This window comes from Bubalus kerabau, chromosome 4, assembly GCF_029407905.1.
Source record: "Bubalus kerabau isolate K-KA32 ecotype Philippines breed swamp buffalo chromosome 4, PCC_UOA_SB_1v2, whole genome shotgun sequence".
NCBI lineage: Eukaryota > Metazoa > Chordata > Mammalia > Artiodactyla > Bovidae > Bubalus > Bubalus kerabau.
This window is the reverse complement of record NC_073627.1, coordinates 180,849,786-180,867,327: the sequence shown is the minus strand read 5'-3', so window position 1 is coordinate 180,867,327 and position 17,542 is coordinate 180,849,786. Positions and strand designations below refer to the sequence as shown.

Sequence of the window (17,542 nt, the reverse complement as noted above, 5' to 3'; positions counted from 1 at the left end):
AGCTACTCTTCTCTGAACACCATTCAGTGCCAGGAAAAGGGTCCATAACATACACAAGAGGGAAAGGGAAAGGCAAAGTCTCTCAGTTCTGTCCGACTCTTTGCGACCCCACGGACTATACAGTCCATGGGATTCTCCAGGCAAGAATACCGGAGAGAAGCCTTTCCCTTCTCCAGGGGACCTTCCCAACCCAGGGATTGAACCCAGGTCTCCTGCACTGCAGGTGGATTCTTTACCAGCTGAGCCACCAGGGAAGCCCAAGAATACTGGAAAGGGCAGCCTATCCCTTCTCCAGGGGACAAAAGGAAAAAAGAAGCAGTAAAAGAGCCGCACAAATGCTCCACACGCTTTTTGCTAAAAAGTAAGCACGTCCCAGTGAGAGAATCAGAAAGTGACTGGTTACCTTTGGGTGATGAAATTATAGAGGCTTTTCCTTTACCTCTTTGTGGTTTGGCTTTATTTTTAAATTTTTTTCAAGCACTGTTTTGCAGTCAGAACAAACACTAAAATGCTATTTTAAAAAACGTTTCCATGGCACCTGAAGCACCTCCCCTTGCTGGCCCAGGGCCTCTGGCTGTGTCCTTGGCTGCTTCCCTCGTATCACGTTCTCACATGCAATCGCTCCCCTGTCCCTCGAGGGCCGGCCTGGGCAGAACTCAAAGCCCACCACTGCCCCCTACAGCCTGTGCGACCCGAGCCGCAGTGTCCCTGAGTGCGATGACCATGCGGGGACGAAGGTCCCGGGATTGCTGGGACTATGCGGCCCGGCTGAGGCCACCCTTCTCCGGGGACAGTGAGGAGATTAAACACCAGCAACACTGTTTTTAATCTTGGAAACTATTTTCAGTCAGTTTCTCCAGCACTCATAGCCCAATGTAGCTTTCACGGTGGGTTTGGGAATACTCTGGGTGGACAGCTTCTATATAAAGTTTATAACAGTCGCATGGGAACACAGACTAAATGGCAACACACAAAACCAGGAACAATTTCTGTAAGAGTGAGCAAGAAGCTTCTTTCTAAGTATCTGACACGTTTCCTCCTTATCAGAAAATCCGTGAGCGCTGAGAAAAGGATGCGCTGAGCTGATGTCCTGACGGCCGGGAGCACCGTCAGGACCGCCACGTGGGGAGCACGGGAGCGCCGGTTTCCGGGTCCTCCTTTGGGGCTGTGGACCCAGGGGCGCGCACACCCTCCCCTGCACACGGGCGGCTCCTGGCTGGGGAGCCGTCCTTCCAGCCTGACCTCTTCCCGCACTTCAGCTGCCGCAGAGTCCCCGCGCCCGCCTGGGGCAGGCTCCTCTTTCTTGTGAGGACCAGCAGGCAGGGCGTCTACCCTCCGCGGGTCTCCTAGGCGCTCAGCAGGGAAACGTCAGCCTCCACCCTCCACGGCGGGGTGTGGAAGAGTCCACCACCCCCAGGCCCACCTCTCCTAATCTGACACTCTAGTAATGTGCCCTTTAAGCTTCAGAGTCTAGGCTCTTTCCACACGTCCTCGCCCACAGCAGGCTCACGGACTGGGCCACGGGACACGTCCTCCGGAGACGCTGTCCTCAGGTACTCTCGGGCAAGGCAGGGGACGTCAGCACCGCAGACAAGCAGGGGTCAAAGGAATGGGGACTGATACGCCACAGGCACCTGAGCTATTTGTACCACGCTGGTTCCTTTAATCCTAAAAAGAGCTCAATGGTGACAGGATGATCTATCATTACTAGCCACAGTTACAGGAGAAGAAACCTGGGCTGACAAAGTTGGAGCAGTGAGGCTCCTTCCAGAACATGCGCCGTGGACCCCCCATGGTCGGGGCGCAGGGGGTGCCCACCTGCCAGAACGCTGGGCTCTGCACCACAGCAGGTCAGCAGAGGACCAGGCAGCTCCGCATCTCAGGAGAGAGGCTGTGACCCAACTGCCTATGCCCAGGGCACCACCATTTACGCTGCTCACGTCCAGTGAGCACACATTGACACATGCAGTTGCGGGCCGGTCACAAAAACAAGCTACATCATGGAGAAAACAGTATGGTTAGGGTGAGAGCAAAAGACGATGGGGATGAGGAAGACAGAGCAATTCCTGTTGGCTCCGAGGGGGGAACGCATGTGCTCGGCTGGGGTGCAAGTGTTACTTGCGGTCTTCAAGGCCCTGCTGAGCTTTTAAAATGCTGTTAACAGCTCAGAATGGAGCTCAAGGGCTTCCCTGGTGGCTCAGCTGGTGAAGAATCCACCTGCAATGTGGGAGTCCTGGGTTCAATCCTTGGGTTGGGAAGATCTGCTGGAGAAGGGAACAGCTACGCACTCCAGTATTCTGGCCTGGAGAATTCCATGGACTGTATAGTCCATGAGGTTGCAAAGAGTCGGACATGACTGAGCGACTTTTACTTTCAATGAAGCTCAAACTCATATTTTGAGTTACTATTATTAAAATTTTAACGCTGGACTTGGCAATGCAGGGCTAAGGGCGTAGATAACACTCTGTAAGGGTTTAGGAGCCAGGGCTATCAAACTTACTAGGAAGCCTGTGAAGGTGCTCTTAATCAAGGCCGCTCGTGTTCTCACAGAATCAGGGCTCAGAGAAAGCGGCCCCCATCCTGAGAGCGAGCATGTGACCCCAGGCCGAAGCACCCTGTCCGTTTCATCTCTCACTGAACTCATAAACTCAAAAATTCAGAGGCAAAAAAAAAAAAAAAAAAAGTGGCAAAACTGGAAACTAAAAAGCGAAAGTTCTCCCCTAGGAAAAGTAAAGCATCGGCATCTTCCCATGGGAAGTCCTCCTGGCACTGACCACAGCCCTCCGCGAGGCTGCCGGGCGAGAAGCTTCAGCTCAGCCACCCCCAGCAGACGCCACAGCCTCCCCACCGGCGCACCCTACCTCTCATCCAGATCCAAAGCCGGCCGTGCAGCCTGCAGCTTGGGAAGGTGACACCTCAGCCATGCAGGCTCGTGCTGCGGTGATTCCAGGCACTGCGCCCACGGCTCCTCGTGGCTCCCAGCTGAAGGTCTGGGGCCACGCCGCCCCAGCAGGGCCACTGGGGGCCCTTCTGCAGCAGCGCCTGCTCACTTCATATCTCTGTCACTTTCTGGGGATTCTCATAACATCTCAACCCTTCCACCAGCCAGGAGATTACCCTTAGGAGGCTCCATCCTCACGGCCCCAGTGCCTTCCAGAGGGCCCCCTCTGCCGCTGTCACGTTGGGGGTGGCTCCCATGTGCGGGTTTGGAGGGGGACACAGCATTCAGCCCACAGTGAGGGCACATGTGGTCAGGGGCCAGGGAAAAGCTGGGGCGCGAGCGGGTCAGTGGGACAATCGGCCGGCTCACTCCTCGTGACCACACGTACACCTATAAGCTAGAAACACACGCAGCAGAACTGCTTCAAGAAGGACACACAGGACATGATCAATATGGCGAGACCAGAGCCCTCAGACCACAAAGAGGGGAGCGATTCCTGGGAGTGAGATGGGAGGATGGGGTGGGGTGGGTTCGAGGCACAGACCTGAAAGGGCTTCATGGAGACCCCATGGTGGTTAGCCTGGCGCTCCTCAATGGGACGAGCAATGTGCAGGCGGCCTCTGCAGGGAAAGCCCAGTGCAGAAGCAAATAAACCCCCACGCTGCAAAAGCCCAGCTCCCAACCAAAGGAACACCTCCCCCCGGGAGAAGGGGAGCCCACGACAGAGGAGGCTCCAGGATGGCCTGACCGGCTCTGACCACAGGCAGGGCCCCAGGCAACAGAAAAGGGAAAGAAAATAAAGCAGCTCATCAGACACAGAGAAGCCAGCAACTGTGACGGCTCCTGAAATTTTCAGGAAAAAGAGCTGAGCTGAATTAAGAGCATGAAGTCCAGCACCGGGCACTTCCCCGGGAATCGCCAGCTGCGGGGAGGCGCTGACGGCCTGAGGCGAAGCCTGGGGCCAGAGACCCTCCAGCAGCCCTCCTTCCCAGCAAGGGCCCAGCCTGGGCAGGGGCGGGGGGCTTCCAGGTGGGCTGGGGGGTCACGCGACGTCACTGTCACTGCCAGAGCTGCAGGGCAGGGGGGCTTGGCCCTGGGGCTGCCCGGACAGCAAACCTCAGCAGCCCGAGCGTCACAGTCACGGCACGCACGGGGAGGGGTGGACAGGGGTGCTCAGTGGCCACCTCGCCACAGTCCAGCTGGGCCCCTGGGAGGAACCACGCGGCTGCTCAGGGCCAAGTCTTCTGTTTGAAGATGGGGCCAGGGCACCTGCCCACCACACACCCCCCCAGGGACCTGTCCAGCCCCCGTTTCCCCAGCGTCCCCGGCCAGGACCAGGTGTCACCGCGTTTCTCTCTCATCAGCTTGAGGCTGCAGGCAGCTGCGAGCGCTCCCAGGAGGGGGATGCACACAGCACTCACACGGAGACACTCGCGACTCGCTGGGTGGGGAGGACACAGAGCGGGGCCCCGGACGCCCTCGCTGCAGGAAGCAAAGCAGGACGGGGCAAGGGACAGGGAGGCCCCCAGACGCCCTCGCCGCGGGAAGCAGGGCAGGATGGGGCAGGGGACAGGGAGGCCCCCGGACGCCCTCGCCGCGGGAAGCAGGGCAGGACGGGGCAGGGGACAGGGACACTCGGGGAGGAGGGCTCATCATCTAAAACACACGTGGTTCGACCCCTGGCTGGCGAACTCACATGCGGCCAGAAAAAAATAAAAACTGATGTTCTACTGAAAAGGTGAATGGTACAGGCCCGGAACTGAGTGGAACTAAAGCGCAAGTAGCTGGGGAGAAGACAGCCGGTCGTGCACTGGCTCTGGGCCCGGGCCCCAGCGCCCCCACCACACGCTGCGCTGCTCCTTCCAGAGGAGGCACGTGCGTCCCCGCTGGCACTGGGCGCCTTCCTCCCCCATCCCCCAGCAGCACCCCAGGCTGCACGGGGCCACTCTCCTCTTGCCTCTGGGACAGCCACGGCTAACTCTTTTTATAAGTAAATCAGTCCCATCTGACATCTTCCAGGAGAAAAGCAACACAAACACAAACACACACTCAGAGAACCAGAAATTGTAAGGAAACAACTTACATCACACTCACATTCCAAAGATAACCATGGCTCAGGGTGTGGGCCCTTTTGACCTATTTCTAGTCTTTATTCTATGCAGAGATGCAATTTTGTACTTTATATACGTTTTTTATATAAAGGTATAATTGACAGAACATTCTATTAGCTTCAGGCATACAATGGAGTGATTTGATATTTGTATATATTACAATTTTTTTTTTTTTACACACTAGTGATCACACACTACATACGATCTTAACATCTAAGAATCACTTGATTTTTCAGCTGTGATGGCTCTGAGGAGACTCAGCTTTCGTAAGCCTGCTGCCATGCATGCGGTGAGTGACACCATTCTGAAAGGAAGGAGATCCAGCCAGGGCACCCACGTGGCTCTGCCGTCACAACTGGAAGGTCCTACTTTGCAACCTAACCTGTGCACAGTGTGACTGCCTCCCGGTTCTCCCCATCCTCTGTACCGTCCCAATAATGCTCCTTGCGTGTAAACCTTTTTTGACGTTTTCAGTGTATGGAATACACGTTAAATACTGTGAACATTTACACGTGAAGCTCTAGACAGGTATCACCAAATGACCTCCCAGTGACCGTGCCAACACGAAGCCGTGCGTCTGCACGGGAGCGGGCTCACCACGCCCATCCGCACCAGACAGTCCCGCAAGGTGACTGATGCCCCCCCCGGGGGCGGGGTTACTGACGCCACCCCCCAGGGGGCAGGGTTACGAAGGCTGGCTGAGCCGCGTGGCACAGCCTCGCGTGTGCTCCCCCAGGGTTGAGGCGGGTGAGTCTCCGCAACATCCCCGCACCTGCGTCCACGGCTTCGTCACCACTGGAGGACGAGGAAGATGAAGTCCGGCGAGGTTGGTCCATTTGTTCAAGGCCAGACATCTGAGGTCTGGCCGAGGCCAAGCCGAAAACCCGACCTCATGAGAACCCAACATTCTTCCTAACCTAGAGACACGGGCCACACCCTGTGTCTCTCCCTGGATCGACCAGCGGTGACGGCCTAGACTCCATGTTGAGACGGGATTATGGCCTCGTCCAGCCTCATCTAGAGAGTGCTGTGAGCCATCAAACCAGTCCTCCACTGGCCGGGGTCAAAGGGGTGACACCGACCACGTACCCTGGTGCCCTCGACCCCTTGCATGGTGACCCCGATGCACCCACAAAACACTACCCAAGGGCTGCAACGATACACAGAGTAAGTTTAAATCCTCGCCTCCAGTCGTTACATGCAGCTGGCTATGTAAATCCCAATGAAAGCTCTGTTTTGTTTGCATGGCATTAATTCTCATGTTCTGCTTGAAAAATCAAGAACAAAATGGCTATAAAACTAAGAACAGGCTTGGTAATTAACATGTATCCATTTGTCAGAAATACTTACCTGATTATCATACTTGAGAGACTGCGTCCCAACCAAAAACCGAATGGCGTCTGTCTCCGCGGTCTGAGGCGTGAGGGCCCGCGCCTGCAGGGGGAAGGAGAGGGCACATGTGGATGGAGGCGGACGGACAGACCAAGCGGGCAGCCGACGCCTCCACCACTGCTGGGGGAGCCCCTGGGGCAGAGGGTCCGCCAGGCAGCTTAGAAACGTGCAGGAGAAGCCCTCGTCTCTTGTACGATCTGTGACCAAACTGCGCTTCCGAATCTGGAAACAACTGTAATTGGACACAAAAATTAAACAGTAAAGATATAAACCGTTTTTAACAAAATTATTTAAGTCATCGACTGGTTGAACAAACTATTCTTCAATAACAGAGCACAAGATGGCTCCCACTGAGGGCAAAGCAGGGGGTTTGAGCCAAGTCTCCTGCAGAGCCAACTGGAAAAACTCAATCCAAAACCCCGAGCTTGTTTCAAGGCTTCAGGAAGCTGCCACAGGCGTGAACTGCAAGGTCCGGCAGAGGAGGAAGCTGGGGGAGGGGCTGACCGCCTGCCCACGTCCTCCCTAACCCTAACCCTATCCTGGGCTTCGCCCCTCCCTCCTCAGACTTCCGGAAGCCCTGTAAGGGCAGGAAGGGGCGTGAAGAGCAGACGTGGAGACGTGGAGATGTCTACAATCCTAAAGCACCCAGGGAACACAGCCTCCGAGGTGGGGAAGGTCGGCGCTGAGAGAAGATGCTGAGGAAGACGCTGGCGGCCACGCCCCAAGCAAAGAGGGGGCCGTGCTGGGAACCTCCGGAGGGGGCAGCCAGAACAGGGGTCCCCCACACACCAGGGCGCCAACTAGAGCAGGGTGGGGACCTACTAGCATCTCAGGAGGTGGCCAGAGCTCCGTGGGGCAGAGCAGGGGGCTGCCCTGGGGTAAATGAGAGCTGCAAAACCCGGAGCCGCGAGCACTTGTCGGCCTGGGCCAGGCCGGGCTGCCTCCACCTGCAGAGCCCACAGCGGGAGGGCTCAGCACTGGAGCTCCACAAGGAGGACTGGAGGGAGACAAGGGAAAAGGCTTCAGGAGGTGCAGACGCCAAGCTGAGGGCCACAGCAGGGCCAGAACCCACGATCAGACACAGGGACACTCACAAAACTGGAGAGCAATCACCTCCTCAAACGAGAGGGATTAGAACAGACTGGAGAGGCTTGGCAAGGCCACCCAGACAACTGAACCCGAGCCGGCATGGCGGGGGGGACCACGAACCAGACCCCGTGCCGTGCAAGGACAGAAACCGCGAATTAGGAACTCACGCAACCTCTGAAGATGCAGCAGGTCTATGAAATGGACTGTAAGATGGCTGGCCCTGAGCTTCAGTTCATCAGGTTAAAAGGCAGCGTCCCTGTGTGTTGGTTTGGAAGCAGCAGATCCACTGACGGACTGACAACGATTACTGTTATGTCCTAAAGTATCAGCCCTAAAAACGGGGGCGAGGGCACCTGACCACGGCCATCTTGGGCAGTTGCTCTTCACTGTGGTGACAGAAACACAAGAACTTAGGCAGCGGCTCAAAAGCACGCAGGACACGGGAGTGGAAACTCCGGGGAGAGAAACCTGGCGCGTGAGCACCGCTGGTGGGCAAGGCATTAACCGGAGAAGCCAAGACACACACAATAAGGTACTGAACCTAAAACTCACACTGTTCCCAAGCAAAAATCCTGAAATGCTGGCTAAACATGGCAGAGAACCCCACCTGAATCAGCAGTCAACAAAACATTCTGCAATTAGAAACAGGAGAAACCTGAGTAAAGACTTGGCGAAAGATTGTGATTAACTGCTGGGAGTCTGACTGGAGACAGGAGAGCAGGGGAAAAGCTGAAAATCCTCAGACGCCACGGCGTCCAGTCACAGGTTACGTCCGGGAGCTAAGAGCGGGCAGGTCAACTAGAAGAAACGCCTTCGGAAAGGCTGAGAGAGGTTATCCTCACCAGATAAGATGGAAAGGGCAAGTTTAGGGTCTGCTGATTTTAACCAGACTTTCAGTAACTGACTTAAATGACTCGAAAGCACTGCTTGTTTAAAATTTTTTAAACACACAAAAAAGAACGAAAACCGTGAACACAAGTCAAAGTGCTGCAGAAAGGCGGATGTGCTCAGCACTGTCTCGTTTCAACGGCCGCTCCACTCGGTGCTTCTGCCTCTCATCGGCACAGCGGTGCCTCACTTTACCCTCCAGACCTCATGACCTTCAGCCAGTGGTCAACGTCTCGCTGCATCATCCTGCCGATTACACCAGTTGTCACTCTGTCCACACTGCTTGCTGAACAGGGCAGGCAGGAGCGAGCGGGGAAGCTGGGAGAACCTGCAAGGAGCCTGGGAGCTGCAGGCACTGGGGCTGCAGCTGTAGCAGCGGACGCGCTGCGTCCCCTCCCCTCAGGGCTGACCCGGCGCACACAGACAGAGCGCAGCTTCAGGGCCTTTTCAGTGGAGCTTATATACGCTTACAGACAGACGTGGCCGTGGCCGAAGGGGTACACGGCGCTGCACACGCACAGCGCTGTGAGTGATCCCAGCTGTGACAGGACCACACTGACAGATCGTGGGGCGAGAGCGAGAGGCCGTGGGCCAACAGCGTCTGGCCACCACCCTCTTGGCCAATGTGCTCCTTCCCCACATTCTACCCACTCAGGGTCTCTCGCCTCAAAATCTGCACACAGTCCATTTTCGTGGTATTTCCTTGGTGAGTAACGCTGACCCTTGAAAGAACATTCTGCAACAGCAGTAGACGCTACAGCAAACAGTTATGCCCCCAGTACATTGCAAACTCAATGTCAGCTGCCACCTGAATTCGTGTTGCAGTCCTTGCCCTCATGGGGCTAGAAGGGCCACCCAGCACACGTGGAGTGACTTTATCTGCATGGCCAAGTCCAGTCCACCGGCTGTCCTTGTGAGATGGCAGGAAAGCCTCCACAGGTTTTATTGCTGCTGCTACTACTGCTAAGTTGCTTCAGTCGTGTCCGACTCTGTGCGACCCCATAGACGGCAGCCCACCAGGCTCCCCCGTCCCTGGGATTCTCCAGGCAAGAACACTGGAGTGGGTTGCCATTTCCTCCTCCAATGCATGAAAGTGAAAAGTGAAAGTGAAGTCGCTCAGTCATGTCCGACTCTTAGCGACCCCATGGACTGCAGCCCACCAGGCTCCTCCGTCCATGGGAGTTTCCAGGCAAGAGTACTGGAGTGGGGTGCCATTGCCTTCTCTGACAGGTTTTATTAAGGACCTTCTAACTCCCCACAGGCGCTGGGCCCTCCCCCTGAAAGAGGGAATCTTGTGGCATTCACAGCCTACACACATGATTCCAAATGCTTTCACACTGTCCTAAATCTGCGAGAGAATTCAGAGGTTAGTAGCACATCACAGCACACAGCCTGTACAGTTGCTTCCACACAGGGAGGGATCCAGTTTCCAAAGGTAAGGACACAGCCTTTACCATATTCCTCAGCACAGGAGCCATCCAATTTAAGGACCAGCCTGTAAAAGGCATCAGAAGGAGGGTCCACGGATGCCATGTAATCTTCTGCCTGGCCTGCCCGCATCTTTTGCTGTGGCCCTTCCCAAACCGAGTGTCTGCTGCCCTGGCATCAGCTGCCTCTGCTGCTCCAGGAGCAAAGCAGCGGCCCCTGTTTCAGTTTGATCTGTCAACTCCCGCTGCCAGCACAGCAGCCCAGACATGCATCCCCTTTGCCTGCTGCCATCCCTAGACGTTCCCAAGCCTGCCGCCGTGGAGGGAGCAGTTAAAGAGCCGGAAGAGGTGGATGGGGCGCTATTCAGAAAGGCCTCCCGCGTGCCGCTGCAAGATGCCCGCCCTCTTCCAGAGGCTCCTGCACCTCCCGGGCCAGAGCAGAAACTGAGGGCGCTGCTCTCCCCATCATCGCCCAGGCCCTCCTTGTACTGTCTGCACTTCACCTGCCCTCCTGAGCGTCCCCTCTGGCTGTCTGCAGGCCCAGGGGCCCCTCGGGGCTCCGCAGGCATGGGTTTGGCAGGCTTGATCCAGCTCTAAACTCTCCACTGTGGCTGCACTTTCTCTTTTTCTCCACTGGGGCGGGTCGTGCGTCTGGCTGTTCATCCTGCTGACTACATCAGCTGTCCCACTGCTCCTGGCTGTGCACACTGTTAGCCGAACCCAGGGCAGGCACGGTGCCAGGGGGGAGCCTGCAGGAAAACTCGAGGAGCCCTAAGAACTGCCGACATGCTGATTCTCTCCTGACTGGTGCAGAAGCCACAGCAGCAGAAATGCCGTGTTCCCTTGGGGCTGACCAGCGGACAGTCGTCAGGCAGCCTCAAGGGCTTTTCAGGTGGAGCTTATACACGCTTACAGAACAGACAGGGCAGTGGCCAGGTGGGGACATTGAGATGCACAGAGCTATAAGTTATCTCTACTGTTACAGAACCACGTAGCTACAAAACGTGGGGCGAGAGAGCCTGAGCACCACCATCTTGGCTAACTTGCTCTTTCCCCACATGCAGTAATTGCTCTTCAGATTCAAGAAAGCTGGGGCCCAAAGAGCTGTGTACAGAAGTGCAACAATCAGCTCCTTCTTTTAAGATAAGAAAAGATATTCAGATAAAATACTTGAGGCCCAAGGCAAGAATCCACTCCACTGATTTGTCCAAAATCCCAGGAAACAACATTTTAGTTACCTCGAAGATCCAATACTGAAGATCAAAACCTCTGGGCTATTTGGGGGATTAAAGAGATTGAAAAGTTATTAAGAGGTGTTGGAAGAAGATGCACACTTGGGGAGCGCAAGGTCAGGGAAGCACGTCTCTTCCACAGGCGCCCTCTGCACGCACCCACATGCGCACCTCTGTAAAGCCCACGTAGGCCAGAATCCCCATCCCTTACTAGTTAAGAGGACTCCACCCACAGGAAAAATAACATCTAACAATATGACCGATGTCACAATTAAACAAAATACATGTGCAATGTTAAGCAGAGTGCCCAAGACACAGCTCTGTTCTCAACTGGCCGCTAAGGCACCAGTCTTGAGTGATAGAGCACGTGTGTGAAAGTCGCTCAGTCGTGTCCAACTCTTTGTGACCCCGTAGACTATACAGTCCATGGAATTCTCCAGGCCAGAATACTGGAATGGGTAGCCTTTCCCTTCTCCAGGGGATCTTCCCAACCCAGGGATCGAACCCAGGTGTCCCACATTGCAGGTGGATTCTTTACCAGCTGAGCCACAAGGGAAGCCCTGTGTGATAGAGCCAGCTGTTAAGCCCAACAGTTCCTGACTCACAGGGCACTGAGATACTTGTTCAGAATTCACCTGTAAGAATTCTGTTTCATTATAATAATCAGAATAACATTTACTGAATGCTAAATTCACCAGACTGGAAAAGGTCAGTCTTCATTCCAATCCCAAAGAAGGGCAATGCCAAAGAATGTGCAAAATACTGCACAGGCGCACTCGTCTCACACGCTACCAAAGTGACGCTCAAAATTCTCCAAGCCAGGCTTCAGCACTATGTGAACGGAGAACTTCCAGATGTTCAAGCTGGATTTAGAAAAGGCAGAGGAACCAGAGATCAAACTGCCAACATCTGTTGGATCAGAGAAAGCAAGAGAACTACAGAAAAACTTCTGCTTTATTGACTTTGGCAAAGCCTCTGACTGTGTGAATCACAAAACTGTGGAAAATTCTTCAAGAGATGGGAATACCAGACCACCTTACCCACCTCCTGAGGAATCTGTATGAAGGTCAAGAAGCAACAGTTCAAACCAGACAAGGAAAAACAAACTGGTTCCAAATAAGGAAAGGAATGTGTCAAGGCTGTATATTGTCACCCTGCTTATTTAGCTTATATGCAGAGTACATCATGAGAAACGCTGGGCTGGAGGAAGCACAAGCTGGAATCAAAATTGCTGGGAGAAATATCAATAACCTCAGATATGCAGATGACACCACCCTTATGGCAGAAAGTGAAGAGGAACTAAAGAGCCTCTTGATGAAAGTGAAAGAGGAGAATGAAAAAGTTGGCTTAAAACTCAGCATTCAGAAAACTATCATCATGGCATCTGGTCCCATCACTTCGAAATAGATGGGGAAACACTGGAAACAGTGTCAGACTTGATTTTGGGGGCTCCAAAATCACTGCAGATGGTGACTGCAGCCATGAAATTAAAAAACGCTTGCTCCTTGGAAGGAAAGTTTTGACCAACTGAGACAGCATATAAAAAGCAAAGACATTACTTAGTCAACAAAGGTCCGTTTAGTCGAGGCTATGGTTTTTCCAGTGGTCATGTATGGATGTGAGAGTTTGACTATAAAGAAAGCTGAGTGTCGAAGAATTGATGCTTTTGAACTGTGGTGTTGGAGAAGACTCTTGAGAGTCCCTTGGACTGCAAGGAGATTTAACCAGTCCATCCTAAAGGAGATCAGTCCTGGATGTTCACTGGAAGGACTGATGTTGAAGCTGAAACTCCAATACTTTGGCCCACCTGACGCGAAGAGCTGAGTCACTTGAAAAGACCCTGATGCTGGGTAAGATTGAGGGCAAGAGGAGAAGGGGACGACAGAGGATGAGATGGTTGGATGGTATCACCGACTCAATGGACATGGCTTTGGGTGGACTCTAGGAGTTTGTGATGGATAGGGAGGCCTGGTGTGCTGCAGTTCATGGGGTCGCAGAGTCGGACACGACTGAGCAAGTGAACTGAACTGAAGTGAAAGTCACTCAGTAGTGTCCAACTCTTTGCAACCCTATGGACTGGAGCCCGCCAGCTCCTCTGTCCATGGGATTTTCCAGGCAAGATACTGGAGCGGGTTGCCATGCCCTTCTCCAGGGGAATTTCCTGATCCCAGGGATCGAACCCTAGGTCTCCCACATTGCAGGCAGATTCTTTTACCATCTGAGCCACCAGGGAAGCGTAACAGGATGATTTCAGAGCTAATTTCGAAACTTTGGTCACTGTGCCCGGACCACAGGAAGACGCCAACATTAGGGGAAACTCGGTGAAGGGGACATAAGAACTCCCCCTGCATCTTGGCAAATTTTAATGTAAATTTAAACACTGTGTCCAAGTTACAACAGTAATAGTAATACAGATACAGCGTCTGCCTCCAAGAACAGCAAGGCTTTCGGAAATGTTCACAAGCAATTACAGCAAAGCAAGCCGTGAGAGTCAGGCCACAAGGAACGCCGGGGGCGGCAGGCAGGCGGCGGGGGCTCCCACGGCCAGGGGTCGCGGGCCGGACCGCCGCGCCCCGCGGGCGTCTAGCGGGCCCTCGGCCCCTGGATGACCGCGGCCTTTGGCCCCCCGAGGCCTCCCCGCAGTGACCTCGGCGGCACCGGGCGCCGCGGGGCCGTTCCAGGACCCACCTGGAACTCCAGGCCGTAGATCACGGGCGCGTCGTCCTCCATGCTGCGGCAGCGCCCTCGCTGAAGGCGGGTCCCCTGGGCCGACGCGCCCCAGCTCCACTCCCATTCATGCGCCCCAGCCCCGGCGGCGCCGCGCGGCGACCGTTTCTGAGCCACCGCGGCTCCCGTAGGGTTCACTTCCTGTTTTCCGGGCGCGTCATTAACGCGCTCCCGGGCGCCGGCGGCCGCCGCCGATGACGCAGCGCCGAGCTCCTGCGCATGCGCACTTGGCTACCTCCGGGCTTTATGCGCCCGGTAGGACCAGAAGCGGAGGGCCTGCCAGAGGCGCCTGCTGGGCGGGCTGCAATTCGGAACCTCCCCAGCTCCGCCTTCCTACGGTTCCCCTAGGGTTCTGACGCGGTCGTGGGACGGCTGGGCGCCGGGAAGCGCTCTGCAGGCGCTGTCAAGTCCTCTCCGGCCCAGCAGCCAAGGCGGAACCTCAGGCTTTACAGACGACCGCTGATCGTTTTGGGGACATTGAGGGGCACAGAGGTGTTCAGTGGAGGGCTCGGGGATGCGCTTGGGCTGGCAACCTCGGGTGGGCTGGGCCCAGGAGCCTTGGAGTCAGAGGCCGGGCTTGTTCGTGTCTGCAGGCGACCGGCCTTGTGCGTGGCGTGGCCAAGGGGTCGCACTGCCGGTGCTGGGGTGGTAAGTGACGCCTGACATTTATTTGCCTCTGAAGGGAGTCCGGTGGACAGACTCTGGCGTCTTTGAGTCTTCAAGAACTGTCAGCGCTGCAGAGGTTTGCCTCCGTCCAGGAGTCGGCCAGAGCGCACGCCTTGACGTTTGGCAGTGCCCTTGCAGACAGGAGTGGCATTGCATGTAGCCCCAGAATGCCGTGTGCACATTCTTCACTACCCTGGGTTCCGTAGGTTCCAGGGCCATGCACAGGTTCTCCACCAATGTGATCATTTCACTTTCCTCTCATCGCCCCTGAATCTTTGTTTCAGGTAAGGAGGTCTGGGATAGTGCCGGGAGCAGGAGCTCCGCTCGTGGCAAAAGTCATGAGGAAGGAGGCTCGGCATACGCAAAGGCAGGATCGACCTCAGGCGTCCCCCTGGACATTCTCGAGCATCTACCCCCAAAACCAGAGTCTGCCTACTTTCTGCTTTGTGCTCTCACCTACACCTCTGACTTTACGGGGGCGCTGTCCCCCACTACCTCTCAGAAAAAAGAGTTAACTTACAGCTCCAGTTAATAAAGTTCCTGGGTGTGATAGTGTTTCAACTTACAAACTCCTTTGGAGGTCCTCTAGCCTGCCTCAGTAGGTTTTTCCGGCCACATGTGATTGTTCAGAGCCTCCCAACGGTGAAAGGCATGAGATGTTCTAAACTGTCTAAATACAGATTCCTTTGAGCAGTTAAAAGATTGATTAGAAATTGTATTGGTGAAGGGTTTTTCACTTGTTGGGCCAAAGTTTGCTGCTAAGTCTCCGTATCCCTTACCTGCTGTGTCCCTGGCAGTGTATTGATTAATATAATTGGTGTAAGTAGTAGCTTTAATGTTTGTAACCTTGGACTCTTGAGTTAATTCTTTTTCTTGTTATAGCCCACCACACCTTTGCCCTGTAGGAATGCAACTTTATCTAATGCTTTTGGAGGGTGGCCCCTGACTAATCACCTTTAGAGAAAAATAAGTTTTCTGAAGAAAGCGTCTTAAAATGTTAACAGGCCTCCGGGCCAGAAGATGATGCAAATCACCTAAACTTTTGCATATGATAAGTTTGCAGGAAGAAAGCCTGGCTTACTGCATGACTCTACCCCTTCCCCCATTATCCTCTATGCATAACTTAAGGTATAAAAACTACTTTGGAAAATAAAGTGCGGGCCTTGTTCACCGAAACTTGGTCTCCCCATGTCGTTCTTTCTCTCACTTTCTGGCTGAATTATTCAGCCTCTTTTCTCCACTAAATTTTTTCACTGAGCTATCCTTATTTAACCACTCTTTATATCCCTAATTAACGTTTAATTAAGCAATTGTTTCCTGATCCTCGCCGACGCAGTCCCCGCTTCGAATTCCCTGGATCCTCCGGGGCTGGACCCCGGCAGGATAGGTATATGAAAAGATGCTCAGGCTCACTAATCACCAGGGAAGTGCAGATCAACCACAGTGAACCACCACCCCACACGATAAAGTGGCCGTCATCAGAAAGTTAAAGGATAAGCAGCACTGGCAGGATTGGAGAAAAGGGAATCCTTGTACCCTGTCGGTGAGAATGTAAGTTGATATATCAACTGTGGAAAACAGTATGGGAGGTCCTCGAAAAATTGAAAATAGATTGCCATATCATCCTGAAATCCCACTTCTGTGATCCAGCCTAAATGAACTCACTATCTTGAAGCGATACCTGCACTCCATGCTCACTGCAGAATTAGTTGCAGTAGCCAAGATACGGAAACAACCAAAGTGTCCATCCACAGCTGGATGGAAAATGTGTGTGTGTGTGTGTACACACGTGCACACCTGCATTACCAACCAAGGGATCACTACCCAGTGATCATAGAGGCCAATACTGTGACATCGGCTTTTGAGGAAAGAAGGAGGTTTATCATGAGGTTGACCAGCGAGGAAATGGGAGACAGGTCTCAGATCTGTCTCCCCCATCCAACATTCAGGGTGAAATTTAAGGGGTTAGGGGAATTTCAAACTTGGGAACTGATTGTCTAGTCTCAAGGCAGTCTGCTGGAAGCCAGGTTCTCCTTATTGAAGGATTTCTTGCCTCGTAAAGGGCTCCAGTGGCAGTTGTGTTAGTTTTCTGAAGGTTCTTCACGTGAAGATCATTGTGGAGACAGGGGCTCCCCTTTTGTACCTGCATAGTGCTGTCTGTAAAGTAACTCAAGATTTGGTTAATCAATTATTCTATTTAAGGAGGAAAACTATTTTAAACTGGCCAATATTTTTTTACATGCTTTTTCATATATGTGGAATATTATTCAGCCTGTTAAAAGGAAGAAATTTTTTAACTTTTATATATGACATAAATGAACCTAGAAGGCATTGTGCTAAGCGAAATAAGCCAGATACAGACAAACAAATACAGCATGATTCCATTTACAGGTGGAATCTAAAAAAGAAAGTTGAAATCATTGTAAAGGAGAGTAGAATGGTGGTTACCAGAGGCTGAGGGTTGGGAGAAAGGGAAGCTATTGAACACATAATACAAACTTTCAATGAAAAGATTAATAAGTTCTGGAGACATAGTTAATAATAATGTATCCTATACTTGTGATTTTCAGAGAATAGATTTTAAATCTTCTCACCACAAACACAAAAAATGAGCGGGGCGATGGATAAGGGCATTAGCTCCATTGTGGCCATCTCACAGTGTTTAGATACATTAGGACGTCACGTTGTTCACCTTAAATACAAACGATTTTTATTTGTCAAAATAAAACTATTTTAAATCATTAAAGAATAAGAAGGAGATGGCTGGGCGTGGCCTGGTTCAGCTGTGCTCCAGCTCCTGGCGCCGAGCCTGACACTTAGGCTAGGTGATGAACCGGGGTATCTCCAGGGTGACATCGGAAGTCAAGAATGCAGAAGCACAGACGCGGCATCCTCCTCGGCCGCTCCGCTTGCCTGAGATTGCGCTGTGGCGCTAAGGCATTCAGGATCTTCATACTGCTGGGTTAATTCCACCCAGCTATCAGTGGTATTATTACCATTTTTACCCTTAATGTGGATTACACAAGTAGCACAGACGGATGTACTCTCAACAAGAAAAGTTGAAAACAC

General features: G+C 53.4%; 1 protein-coding gene across 2 annotated transcripts in view; it reads right to left on the bottom strand.

The window, feature by feature from the left end:
• The window catches only part of EIPR1 (EARP complex and GARP complex interacting protein 1), a 67,546-nt gene extending 53,601 nt beyond the window's left edge, over positions 1–13,945 (bottom strand). The window contains exons 1-2 of one of the 2 annotated variants that reach the window (XM_055579544.1): positions 13,769–13,945; positions 6,403–6,486 (exon numbers count right to left, since the gene is read on the bottom strand). In XM_055579544.1, coding sequence (XP_055435519.1) covers positions 6,403–6,486; positions 13,769–13,810 — 126 coding nt within the window. In that variant the 5' untranslated portion in view covers positions 13,811–13,945. Of the gene's footprint in view, positions 1–6,402; positions 6,487–13,768 lie in introns of those variants that run through there. The other variant, XM_055579545.1, reaches the window with a different exon arrangement.
• Positions 13,946–17,542: the final 3,597 nt, after the last annotated feature.